Source organism: Populus alba, chromosome 19 (genome assembly GCF_005239225.2).
Source record: "Populus alba chromosome 19, ASM523922v2, whole genome shotgun sequence".
Classification (NCBI taxonomy): domain Eukaryota; kingdom Viridiplantae; phylum Streptophyta; class Magnoliopsida; order Malpighiales; family Salicaceae; genus Populus; species Populus alba.
The window spans coordinates 19,168,846-19,182,509 of record NC_133302.1 but is presented as its reverse complement, the minus strand read 5'-3'; the positions used below and the strand labels follow the sequence as shown (position 1 = coordinate 19,182,509).

At 32.3% G+C, this 13,664-nt stretch overlaps 1 protein-coding gene across 1 annotated transcript; it reads left to right on the top strand.

Annotated features, from left to right (window-relative positions):
• The first annotated feature begins 6,189 nt into the window (after window positions 1-6,189).
• Window positions 6,190-7,324, top strand: LOC118056583 (endochitinase EP3-like). The gene is made up of 2 exons (XM_035068830.2): window positions 6,190-6,676; window positions 6,813-7,324. The coding sequence occupies exons 1-2, from the start codon at window positions 6,256-6,258 to the stop codon at window positions 7,214-7,216; spliced, it is 825 nt and encodes a 274-aa protein (XP_034924721.1). The 5' UTR covers window positions 6,190-6,255; the 3' UTR covers window positions 7,217-7,324.
• Window positions 7,325-13,664: the final 6,340 nt, after the last annotated feature.

The window sequence follows — 13,664 nt, the reverse complement described above, 5'->3', positions numbered from 1 at the left end:
TGTACACAAGCAGATAATTTGGATTGCTTGGTACACCCATCCCACAACGGCTCCTCCGCAGCTTTCAAAAGTTTAAAAAATTTAGTTGCCTCCGGATTTGGAATTTCCCCAGCTACCACAGGACTAGATACATTATCATTATAGAATGCATCACCAACCCCCATTGCATCCATAACCAGATTCCTATATGGATTCTCTAGACAAACATCATTCACAGCATGACTCATTATAATCGATGAAGGTCCAGCCAATATTGGTTCTGCGACATAAGGCTCCCCATGTACAGTCCAATTTTCATAACAAGGTAAAAAACCTTTTGTCAATAGATGTTTACAAACATCATCCTCCTTTAGAAACTTTTGATTTTTGCACCTCACACAAGTACATCTAATTTTTCCCCCAGATATATTTTTATCAATTGAAAATGCAAAATTGATAAATCTTCTAACACCGGTAATGTATTCAGGACAAAGGCGACCATCCATAAGACGACGATACATCCACGATCGATCATCCATGTTAATCTATTTAGCATGACAACACCAATAAGCATTTTTTGAAATAAGCATACTTCTTTAACTACTAGTACTTAAACAATCCTTTAAAATAAAATATGTACCACATGAAAGGTAGAGTTCCAACTACTTGAAAACATTACAATAGGCATGCCCAACAGAAAAATCATGCACAATATAATTAAGCAACCATGTAAAAATGGAGCAAAATAGAACTTACTTAATCCCCAAGAATCAATGGCACAAGGTGGAGGTTTTCTTATTGCAACCCAATCAGATTTAGCCAACTCTATTGGATTATATTGTGATCCAATAAGCCATTCATATTGCTGGAAAAATAAAAAAAACATAAACAGTATGTTACACCCATCAAGTTATAACAATTTCTAGTCTTTAAAACAAATCCAAGTTAAACTATGAAAAGCAGAAAGCATATCCAAGTTAAAGTATGAAATTTTAATATTTTTTTGGCACTTGTCTTCTCATAACAAATATTTTTTCATTTAAGATATAACCTGAAAATTTTCATTTAATTTAATAGCCCCTGTTTTGATTCCAAGGATGCGTCTGAAAGGGTGGAAAGACATGAAGGGAAATAAAATGCACAGAGGGATCGGATGCTTGCTTTGTGTAAAAAGCTTGAAATGATCCAGAAGACAAGGTCCTCCAGATATGTGCTAGCTAATTGGAATCTGTTCGAATTTAGCAGGAGAAAAAAGCAGACATCTCCTTTTCAAATGGGAAATCATTACTTGCAATAAAACTTCACTAGTTAGTAACTCTTGAATGGGGAACCTTTTTTTTTTCCTTTTTCTTCAGTTTACCCTTTTGATTTTATGTGGAGTACTCAAGTTCTTGAGATCTCTTATAAATAAAGCACATGAAACGAGGGGATTTGATTATTTAAAAAAAAAAAAAACCTAACTAATTAGAATATGGCATATAATTTAATGACCAAGCAGACTGATAATTGCTTGATGTCCATAGATGTTGGTTCTCAAAACTCAATAATTGTTTTTTTTTCTTCTTCTTATTATTATTATTTCTATGTTAAATTGGTTATACGTGTGCTCCCATTAACATCCACACAGTACTGTAGTCTTCGGGAATTCCAATATAAGCTTGGAAAAAACGAAAATCACCCACAGCTAGTGTCCTTTGATGGCTCAACAAATAAAGCAAAAGAGACTGGTGCTATTAATTGTTGCATGTGCATCAATAAATCAAGAATCTTGTTTGGTCTTATTTCTTCCTGAAAAAGCGTTGCTTTAGGTCTCTTTTATCTTGAAATTATTCAATCCAATTCTTATTTATTACTACATGAAATGGAAGGAAAAACAATTGACGTCTGTGCTTTAATTTACAGCAATACATTCATTAATTGAAAAGATTACAATAGGCATGCCCAGCAGACAAATTAAGCATAATCTAATTAAGCAACCATCAAAAAATGGAGCAAAATAGACTTACCAAAGCCCCAATAATCAATGGCCCAAGGTGGAGATTTCCTTGTTGCAACCCAATCAGACTTAGCCAACTCTATTGATTTATATTGTGATCGATTAAGCCATTCATATTGCTGGAAAAATAAAAAACATAAACAGTATGTTAAACCCATCCAGCTTTATCAATTGCTAGTCTTTAAAACAAATCTAAGTTAAACTATGAAAAACAGACAGCATATCCAAGTTAAAGTACCGTTTAGTTTTCATATTTTCATGGCAATTGTCTTCTCATAATAATTTTTTTTCTTCTAAGATCTAACCTAAAAATTTTCAATCTTGAACAAGATTACAAAGTTATTTTGAAATTTCAAAATAACTAACATTTAATTTATAACAAGGAACCATTAACAGATCACCCACTTAGCAACACTATGAATATTGGGTGTGATGTTGTCACGTTTGTAGTCCATCCAATGTGGATCAATTTTATTATTATTTTCTTATTATTATTCTATTATGAATCTGATGACAAGGGCTGCATTCTTCATAGATATTTTGCCAACATATTTCTGGCTTTGAAGATAACTATACAATGTTATGTCAAGTTGAGAACTTGCTGAGCAATCTATTCCATGCTCTGTATACTGTGTTGCCAACTTCACTCATCTGAAATTTATTCTTGGTTGTGAAAAGAGCTCAGGATATACCAGGTCTTCCTACGTTCTGGATTCAGGATATTAAATGATTTCTGTTTCAATTTGCAGGCAGTATGGCCTAGTTAGTAGAAGTAGAGTTATTGTTAAATTTAACTGCATTAAAATTTAAAACAACCTATGCAACTATTCGTGGTAAGTTAGAATACTCAGGGTGATACTGAAGCGCAGATATTTCAGGCTTCATCCTTTGTTCTTTGTCATTTTACTTGTCAGAATGTTAGAATTTTTATCAGAACATATTTCACTTCAAATCTGTTCTGAAATATGCTCTTTTAACCATGTTTTTTTTTTTAAAAAAAAAAACATGGTTAAAAGAGCATATTTCAGAACAGATTTGAAGTGAGTTTCAAATGAAAATTAATTTTCAACAAAAATCCTTTAATATGAAATATTATATCTTATAGTATTCAATAACATAATGACTAACCTAGCTAACCAAAAGTCAGATCAATAGAAAATTAGTCATATCCGGGTTTCATTTTGTTCAGATAATTTCCATCTAAAAAGAAACTTACTATCAGATTTAATGAAAGCAAATCATTCAATTAATTTTTTTAGATACAAACTGGAATTGAATAAGGAAAGAAAAAAAAACAGTCTTATGCCCTCAAAAGTAATTGAATATAACCACTATACAAACTGGAATTGAATAAGGAAAGAAAAAAAACAGTCCTTGGAAAAACATTGTTTATTCAGACTCGGAGTTATCTTCTTCTTCATTTTTCTGCTTTTTCGATAAATCAGTACTGTGCCTAGATTAAGCCCACTAATTAGGAGAACAATATAAACAAAAAGTCAACAAAAACCAACTAAAAGTGAGCAAAAGGAAGACGAAAAACAGAACACTTGAGACTCACAACATAATCCATGGTTTCTTCTGTTCAGACTTGAAACGACAACAAAGATGACTGAAATTAAAGGCTTTTATAATATCAATTATATTTTGCATTAATTTGTCGTAATCTAATTATACAATATTATTATATTTCATTCTAATTAAAAACTATCATTTATAATAATAAAAAAAATCTATATTCTTTACAGTTTTTTTGTCTTAATGTAAAGAAGTTTACGTTATCTGTGATGAAATAGTTTGTTTCTTTCCATTAAAGTAAAACAGTCACTTCAGAATCCAAACCATTTCTTGTCCTAATTATTTTTTTAATTTTTTTAATTTTTTGCTTTATCGATAAATCAGTAGATTGTGCCTACATTAAGCCACTAATTAGGATACAAACAAAATCCAACTAAAAGTAGCAAATGAAAGACAAAAAACAGAACATTTAAACATCAGTACTTAAATATGCATATTTAAATTTTGATACTAGAGAATCAATACACACCACTTAATCAATGCATAGGTATGTAGACTCAGTCAAATGAAATAAACCTAAGGTATCTAATAGGAACCTGAAACACAGAAATCAGTAACCTGATTATGAATCTGCTTAACTTCAGAAATTATCATGTCAATTTGGTTTGATATTATGATAGAAGAACATCATCAACAATCAATCTTTATATCTTAACCCAGCTTTGTTTTCAAAACAAAAGGCATCAGATCAGCGGCATATAAGATCAAACAACATAATGAAGAACTACACTGATGCACTAGTATTGACAGAGATTATGGTAATGTTATAATATTTTGTCGCGCGTATTCATAGAATTCATTCTCCTCTCATGGTTTAAGAACACAAATTACTAAATGAACAAAAACAAACACTACTCATGGTTGTATCTTGATGTCAGAATACCATGCCCAATCAACTGCTATCAAATTCAATAATACAGTACCTGTAAGACCTAAATTTTATTTTTTTTGGTAATAGTCGAACGTTTTATTTTTTGTAAAACCTAAATTCTAATCTGAAACCCTTCATAACTTTCATTATTTCGAGTGTTATCAAGCTACTTTGACTGGAAAAGTTAGTTGCTCTAAAAAATTATGCTGTGACCCGAGAGACAATGGGAGCAAAGGTGATAAAAGCCTTGCTTTGTTTAAAGACAAATATATGCCTAAGGAGATGAGAAAATGTGGAGATATAACATTGGATCTTACAAAACAGGAGTTTGAACAGAAAAAAGCATCCCACTTACACAATGATATGAAGGTATCTCATGGGGGAAAACAACTATCTACTGGAAAAAAGAAACCAAAGGGAAGCAAAAATGATTATAGCTCAACTGCTGGGACATCCAAATATTTATGAACCGTAACCCTAAAAATTAAATTGGGGGTTTTGATAAATTTTCAATTACACATGCTTAATTACGTTATAGATCATGGTAAAAACATTTCATAAACACCTATATTATCGAATTAATAGCCTAAAACCATTATTCAAAGCATTGAAAAAAAAATGTTACTTGTGTTCTTGAGTTACAGGTGACCGAGATCGTTCAAAATGACAGAAAAAAACCTGAGATTGGGAAAGTTGGGTGAAAAATTTTTAGTGCAAGTTAAATTGCAACAAACAAAAACAAAAAACCCTTAATTACTTACCTGAACTATTGAAGAAAACCGTGAAACACCCAACCCGTTTACAATGAGATACCTTAAATCAGCATGTTCGATGGTGATAATGATGGGTCTGGTTCGATTTTGTTCAGATGAAGGAGAAGAATTAGGGATCCTGAAGACGCGAAGAAGATGAAATGTTTGGGAAAAAGGAAAATCAAATCGATGAAGAGAGGGTGATTTTTCTACACTTATGGATCGATGTTGTTAGGGACGAAGGAGACTGGAAGAGTGGAAGAGTGGAAGATCATTAATTTTCATCTGTTGGTTTTGTTCATTTGGTCTCGATCTGTTTGCATTTCGTTGTGGGGGGAGACGAAGTTGGTGCAGATCGATTTACCAAAGCCAGCGAAGAATAAACGGTTGAGATTTTATCCGTGTAAATGTTATCAACGGTGTTCGTAAATTTGGTTTTATATTAAAATTTAATTAATTATTTTTTAATTAGCAACGGCAAATCCGTTGCTAAATTCAAAGTAAATTTTGCAACGGATTTGCCGTTGCTAAATCCGTTGCTGATATTAAAAAAATAATATATGTGTAATCCGTTGCAAATCTGTTACTGAATTTAGCAACGGAATTATCCGTTGCTAAATTCCGTTGCTAATTGCCCCTTTTTTTTAGTAGTGGCTCTTAATTAATGAGAGGAAAATGTAGGGTTGGAAAAAAGTTTAAAAGTGATAATCAGTACATACCAAGCCAAATAAGATTGTCTCATGTAGTAACAGACACATGGTACTAAATAGGATTGTGTCCGGTGTAGTAATAAAGTTTCTACCTTCTATGGTATATAAAATGTCTGACCACTTCAACAACATGTCACGTAAGAGTACATTGATGTCATTATCCTAGAAATTTTTGCCAAACTTTATTTATTTTGCTAAACTTTATATACTAAATTATAATCAACTCCTAGATATTTTACACGTAAAATTATAGACCTCGTCCACTTTGTGCCTCTATAAATAGCTTAACCTCGACCTTATCTCCACACATCACAAGAAATTCCTTTCTCTCTTTGCATATCAATATCAAAACTCCCTTTAGGAGTAGCGAAAATGAGAAGCAATATACTACTTACCATTATCTTAGCCATAGTTCTTGCAGGAGCCCTGCCCAAGAATGTGGTAGAGGCTCAAAATTGTGGCTGTGCTGCAAACCTTTGTTGCAGTCAATATGGCTACTGTGGCACTGGCAATGCCTATTGTGGTCAGGGATGTAAACAAGGGCCCTGTTATTCATCGCCTACACCTACTACTCCTAGTGGGAGTGGTTCTGTTGCTGATATTGTTACGCCTGCTTTCTTCAATGGTATAATCAACCAAGCTGCTGCAAGCTGTGCTGGGAAGAATTTCTATACAAGAAATGCATTTCTCAGTGCTGTCAATTCATATCCTCAATTTGGTAAACTTGGTTCAGCTGAAGCTTCTAAGCGTGAGATCGCAGCTTTCTTCGCTCATGTTACTCATGAAACTGGACGTAAGTTCCTCTTCCATCCCTAATAACATTTCTCGCAGCATTCGAATATGGATTTTGTCAACAAAGTGAACTGTCTAATAAGTGTGTTTCAGCTCCTCGTGTGTAAACTGACAAGAGAAAATGTCATATTTTGCAGACTTCTGCTATATAGAAGAGATAAATGGTGCTTCCGGTGACTACTGTGATGAAAACAACAAGGAATACCCATGTGTTCCAGGCAAGAAATACTATGGCCGCGGACCACTCCAACTATCATGGAACTACAACTATGGGCCAGCCGGAAGGAGCAACAACTTTGATGGATTGAACAATCCTGACATTGTAGCAAGGGATGCTGTTGTGTCATTTAAGACAGCCTTATGGTTTTGGATGAACAGAGTTCGTCCTGTTGTAAGCCAAGGTTTTGGAGCAACTATTCGAGCCATTAATAGTATAGAATGCAATGGTGGAAACGCAGGTGCTGTTCAGGCTCGTGTTAGATATTATAGAGATTATTGCAGTCAACTCGGCGTTTCTACTGAGAATAACCTCACTTGCTAGGTTTTTAAATAACCTGAGTTGTTATGCCAAGTTATGGCTAATAATATGAAAATAAGATGTACTGCTATGAAACAAATTGAAGAGAAATAAAGTTTATAATTATCGTTATGTCTCTTATAGTTTTTCTTTTGATGTCCCTTTTCATATTTGTTTTTATTACTTAGAAAAACCTCCACTTTACTTCCCCATAAATTTGTGTTGAAATTCAATTCACGCCTTGTACGTATTTTATTTTCCATCAATTGAGTCCATTATGACCAAAAGATTGTCCATCGAACCCAATATATTAGCAATTTGAAATTGAAATCACTATATGTGTGCATATTCATTTAATTTATTCTTCCATTTCCATAATACATTTTTCAAATTTATGTTAATATCCATAGTAGGATCTACTCTAATTAATTACTTCTTGAGTAAAACAAAATTTTCATGATTATGACATTTTTTCTTTTTATGTTTTTGAAAATGAAAGGTTGTGTTGCCTTGCCTATTATGTTTATAATACATGTTCAGCTTACTTTTCATCTTTCAAATTTGGTTGATTGATACCGAAATTAATAGAAGTGTTGGTCATTGTGTCTATCTATAATTGCCATGAATTGTGAATAACATGTTTGAGATTACAGTGTAGAGTATTTTTTTTTAAAGTGATTTTAAAAAATATATATATATATATTAAAATTATGTGTTATTTTTCATATTAATATATTAAAACGATAAACAAATACTAAAAATATTAATTTTGAGCTTTTTCAAAAACAAATTAAAATTTAAAAAATATAATTCAACCGCACTCCTACACAATGCTAAAGTTAAAAAAAAAAAAAAAAGAAACCTAAATTGTGGTATTTTAGATATTAAAAGCCTATTTGAGAACTCGATGTAAATTGCGTTCTTTCAAATTTTAAAAAAAATTATTAAAAATTATTTTTATATATTTTGAGATTGTTTTAATATGTTAATGTCAAAAAATAATTTTAAAAAATTAAAAAAATATATTATTTTTAATATATTTTTAAATAAAAAAATAACTTTAAACAGTAATCGATATTGTAATTTTAAACAGTACATAAGAAATTGAATTGAATTGTACTAGGATCTTCGCCATCGAATCACTATTGGGATTATTTAGTGGTTCAAAATCATGTTGAGCTAGCCGACGTTGAAAATCATCAATATCAATGGAGAGACTTTTCAAAGAAGTTGTCAAGTCCATTTCTGACATGATAGCAATTATGGATTGGGGTCCATGTCCATGTACCAACATTGTATAGATCATGTACCAAGTTTAATGTCAAAGGATCGATTTGCCAGAAGTAAAAAAAATGAAAAATGAAAAATTAGGCAACTTGCTGTGATTTCCTTTTGCTTCCCTATTATCGTATTGTTCGGCGGTGCTAGGCCATGTGCTTGGCTCACTTGACCGACAGCACTATATGTTGACCAAAACAAATATGATCTTTTCCAATATATACGATATGGCCGCAGTGTGGTCAAATATCATGGTAGTGTTTAGGGGTGTTCACGGTCCGGTTCGGTCCGGTTTTAACATAAAAATTCAACCGAACCGGAAAATACCATTTCTTGTTAATATAAACCGAACCGAACCGAAAACCGATTCAAACCGAACCGGTTTTGTTCGGTTCGGGTCAGTTTTTTAGCCTTAGAAACCAGAAAAACCGAAACTAATTAAGTAAAAAAAAACTTGGCTGAATCACAATCATTAACAAACTTGGCCGAATCATATTCAAAAAATCCTTGTTGAAAACTTTGAATCCAAGCTCTTCGGTTGAGATCAATTGAATCAAAATCACTGGATCTATCTTTAAGCCTTGTGCACAGAGGAAAGGGAGAGAGGAGGGGCAGGGCCAGGGCCACTGGAAAAAGGGGAAGGGGGGAAAGAGAGCGGGGAGGGAGGGATGGGGTTGCTGGAAAGGGAAGGGGGAAGGTGAGCAGCTCGAAAGGTTTTGGGAGGGAGAGAGAGTGGGGAGGGAGGGGTTGCTGGAAGGGGGAAAAGGGAAGGGGGATGGTGAGTGGGCTGAAAAAGTTACGGGGAAAAGGGAAGGGAGAGGGTGAGTGGGGTGGAAAAGTTTTGGGGAAAAGGGAAGGTTTTGGGGAAAATTTATTTTGTTTTAGATTTAATTAAACCGGTTCGGTTTGGTCCGGTTTAATCGGTTTAAGCTTTTTAAAACCGAAACCGAACCGGACCAGGTGGTTTTTTAAAATTTTTAATCGGTTTATTCAGTTTTTTTTCTCGGTTCGGTTTTTTCGGTTAATTTTTTCTCGGTTTTCTCGGTTTAATCGGTTGGTCGGTTTTTTTGAACACCCCTAGTAGTGTTGATTAATGGAGAGCTAAAGCCACACCCCACCCATTTCTTATCCAGCTAGCCAGATGAGGAAGAAACAATGGCTCCTATTTTACTTATTTTTCAGCTGCAAGAGCTGAGTTGTAGTAAGGTGGAATGAGTTGACATGACGTGTTGGAATGAGCTGTATCTATCCCAGCTTGTTGCATGTTTTGGTTATAAAATCTTTTTAAAAGTATTTCTAAGTTTTTTTTGTTATATATTTTTAATTTTTATTAATTTTTTAGTGTTTTAAAATTACTTTGATGTATTGATATTATAAATAAATTTTAAAAATTTATTATTTTAATGTATTTTTAAATAAAATATAATTTTAAAAACAAAATTTAAATTAGCAGTAAAAACACAATATAAATGTGACAAAACACAGTGCGCTAAACACCAAGAGAAAGAGTGTTTTTCCACCTCCTTGTAATACGTATGGCTTCTCTAGTTTATAGAACAGATGCAGGCAAATCATCCAACCTAGTTAAATCTTAGGCGTCGATTCTGGGCATCCATTTTGATCCTGACTGTTAGCTACAAAAACTAGAAAAAGAAAGGAGCACTAGAAGACGGCTTCAGTTTTATCTTTTTCTATCCTTTCATTTATGGTACGTTGAAAGGTTGCCTTCTCTATCTTAAAAATATACAGGAAGGGGACGTAGATTTCGCGTAATTGGCTAGTCGTCAACGTCGGCTATGCCCATTCTGTGCTATTGGGCGCCACTATCCTTTCATTTATGTTAATTGACTATTCAACGTTTTTCTTTTCACATAGTTGTGGGGTGTCTACTCTTCGAATGGGGTTCTTCTAGTCCTATATAGGATACTACCTTTTCTTTCGTTAGGAGATAGGATTTGGCAGACTTTTCCTTCAATTATTGAAATTGTTAGAAAATAATATAAATTATATTTTTAAAATTTTATTTAATAACTTAAATTTTTAAAATAATTCTTTAATATAATATCAGTATTTTGATAATTAAATGGTCACGAATTCGAATCTCATCATCTTTATTTATTTGATAAAAATTAAACACATGGTAATATAGACATGTACAAATTTGAAGCTCAAAAAGCTTTTACTTAAGGAGATATGTTAAAAAATAATATAAATTATATTCTGAAATCTCATTTAATAATTTAAACTTTCACATTGAAATGGTTCTTTAAGATAACTGACATGGTAAGCTACCAATTGAGTTTGTGTCTTTATGTGGGCAAGATTTTTATTTTCTTGCCTAACTACAAAGTTTACTTGAAATGGTAGTGATTGATTATCCTTTCCTAGCTGTTTGAAAAGTAATACGCATGTGCCAGCAATGGCCCTGCAGGTAATGGCGCCACAAATGGTTTGGGAAATTAAACTCCTTGCCCTCTCTAGGGCCTAGATTTGTCTCCGCTGATAGTGTGCTAAAGAATTTAAAAGAATTGGTATTAGTAGTGTGAGTTTGATGAAAAGAGAAATGAAAAAAAAATGAGGGCGGCTAAATTATGGCTCTGTAATTGGCTCTTCCATAGACTGTAGTGGTCAGCGCCTTTGGATTGCAAACATCTATGCTTCTAGAAATCTTGAACTTCCAGAATGTTAAGAGTTTTTATCTAGCCACCCACGATGGTCTGTAATGAACTGAACAACCTAGTCATTGAGAAGCCTATAACACTTTATGCAAGTCTCCAAGTGAACAAATTTGCAGATTATGCTTGTCTCCTAGCATTGAAAATTCCCACGTTCGTAAAGCTTTTGAGGATACTATGAAGCTCATCCCATATGATTCCCATCTATCGAGTGCTGTAACAGCACAATTCAAAGTTAAAACTTCATGTTGATTAAAAAAAAAACTAATGTTAAGACATCCAAAAGCTTTGAAAATGATTTGAGAATTTTAAGTATTAGACAAAAAATCCACCATGAGTGATTGGATGTTCAAATATCTTATTCGCTGCGACAAGGTCGGATGTTAGAAATATGGGTGAACTCTCCTCCAGTTTTTATAAAACACTTTTTTTTTTTTTTTTTTGATAATCATGAGGTTGCCTTCTTCACTCTCGCCTGTAATATGGGCTCTCAAAAGCTGGAACCACTCGTCTCGTTATCTTCAAGATCTTCTAAATCCTTATTTATTAAGTAACCCACTCGTCTCGTTATCTTCAAGATCTTCTAAATCCTTATTTATTAAGTAACGGTCAATTTTGAAACTTCCCTTTACAAATCTTTAATCACTAAGTTATGAAAGTTTTGTTCTTGGGCAGAACATCCTCAACCATAATTCCCCTCTGCCATAACCATGTTTTGCGTTGTGATCTCTAGCCATAGTTGTTCAGCAACATTAAAATAATAATAATAATAATAATAAAAAAAGCAGGAACAATAGGATATGATACCAACTAGAACAATTTAAACTAATTAGACTGGGAATAAAAACACATGGGAAGATAGAATTCTCCAAAAGGGCCAAACAAGAACCCTAGCTCTACATTGTTATTTTCAGAATAATATTCTTCCACCAAAATCTACCTCATAAAAATATTTGCAATAACTTAAATAGGTCTATCTTTAACCTCAATCAAAATGAAAAAAAAAAAAATAATCTTACATAGAGAAATTAAAAGCTAAAATTTGAAATAAATAAAAACTAAAACTAAAAAATTAGCATTTTTAAAATCTAATTTGAAAGTCTTCCTAATCTCAACAGATTACAATGAAATAACATTCCACTATAGAATAGATCTGCAGAATCTTTTAATGAAATTTAAACATGATTCTTATGTTTATTTTTATCAAACATATTGTTTGGAGTGACTAAACTTTTCCTTGAGTTTGGATTTTTATTCCATCCATAAATATATTTATTAGGTTTTTCACATATTCTAGTTACAACAAATTTATATACGATTATGATTATTATTCTTGTACATTAATATTAGGAATAACCACAATATATATTGGTTTGGGAAATTAAACTCCTTAGAATTACCTTACCCAACTCTCAAGCCCTTGATGTACTTTAGTTGATAGTGTGGTAAAGGATTTAAAAGATAAACTGAGAACTTGGCTTTGCCTCGGTGCTCAGTACCATTCGATCTCTAACATCTATGCATGCTTCTAGAAATTTAGAGCTCCTAGTCTGTTCAAAGTTTTTTTAGCAGCCTTCCTTGATGATCTATATGAACCGAACAATCAAGTAATTGAGAAGCCTACAACACTTAGCAAAGTCCCTAACTTTGTGGCGCATTGAGTGGAGGAAATTGTCAACGTTTGACTCCAAGCAGGATTGAAAATCTCCACTCATTTACGCTGTTGAGAATCCAAGTTAAATTTCCATGTTGATAAAAAAAATAAAATAAAAAACCACCAAAGTTAAGATGGCAAAATTCGCTGAATCCGTACTTCATGAAATTTTAATTATTACATAGGAAAATACATGTCCAAAGTTAAAAACACATTATTCAATGAACTGTAATATAAATTGATATTTGAAATATAAGGTTGTGTTGCACTCATGGAATGGAATGATAGAAATTAAGATCTGATTTAGTGTTAGGTTTAAGCCAATAAAATTAGTTTGAGAGGATAATAATGGTGGCTTTTGAAGAAAAAAAATTGTTTGAAAATATATTTAAAAAAACATATTATTTTTATATCAATATATCAAAATAATATAAAAATAATAAAAAAATTAATTTTTTTTTAAAACACTTTTAAATCATAAACAATTTTCTCAGTCTTGTCTTCCAACATACAAAATAAATAAATAAAAAATTATGAAGCCAACAGTATCAATCACATAATCCATTATTTGTCAGAGTCTCGGTACTTGAGGGATTTGATCCCAAATCACACAAGCCTAGTGACTTTACTAATCAGCTCTTTTTTAGGTTTCTTACGGGTTTTTTTTAATCAGTAATCCTTCTCCAATTTGTCGTCTCCAACTGGTTTTTAATGTGGATTAGTTAATGATATAAATTATATCTTAAAATTTCATTGAATAATTTAAGTTATTAAGTTGAGATAATTCTTTAATATGATATCAGAATTTTAATGACCAAGCAGTCATAAGTTTAAATCTTACTATTCTTATTTATTTGATAAAAAA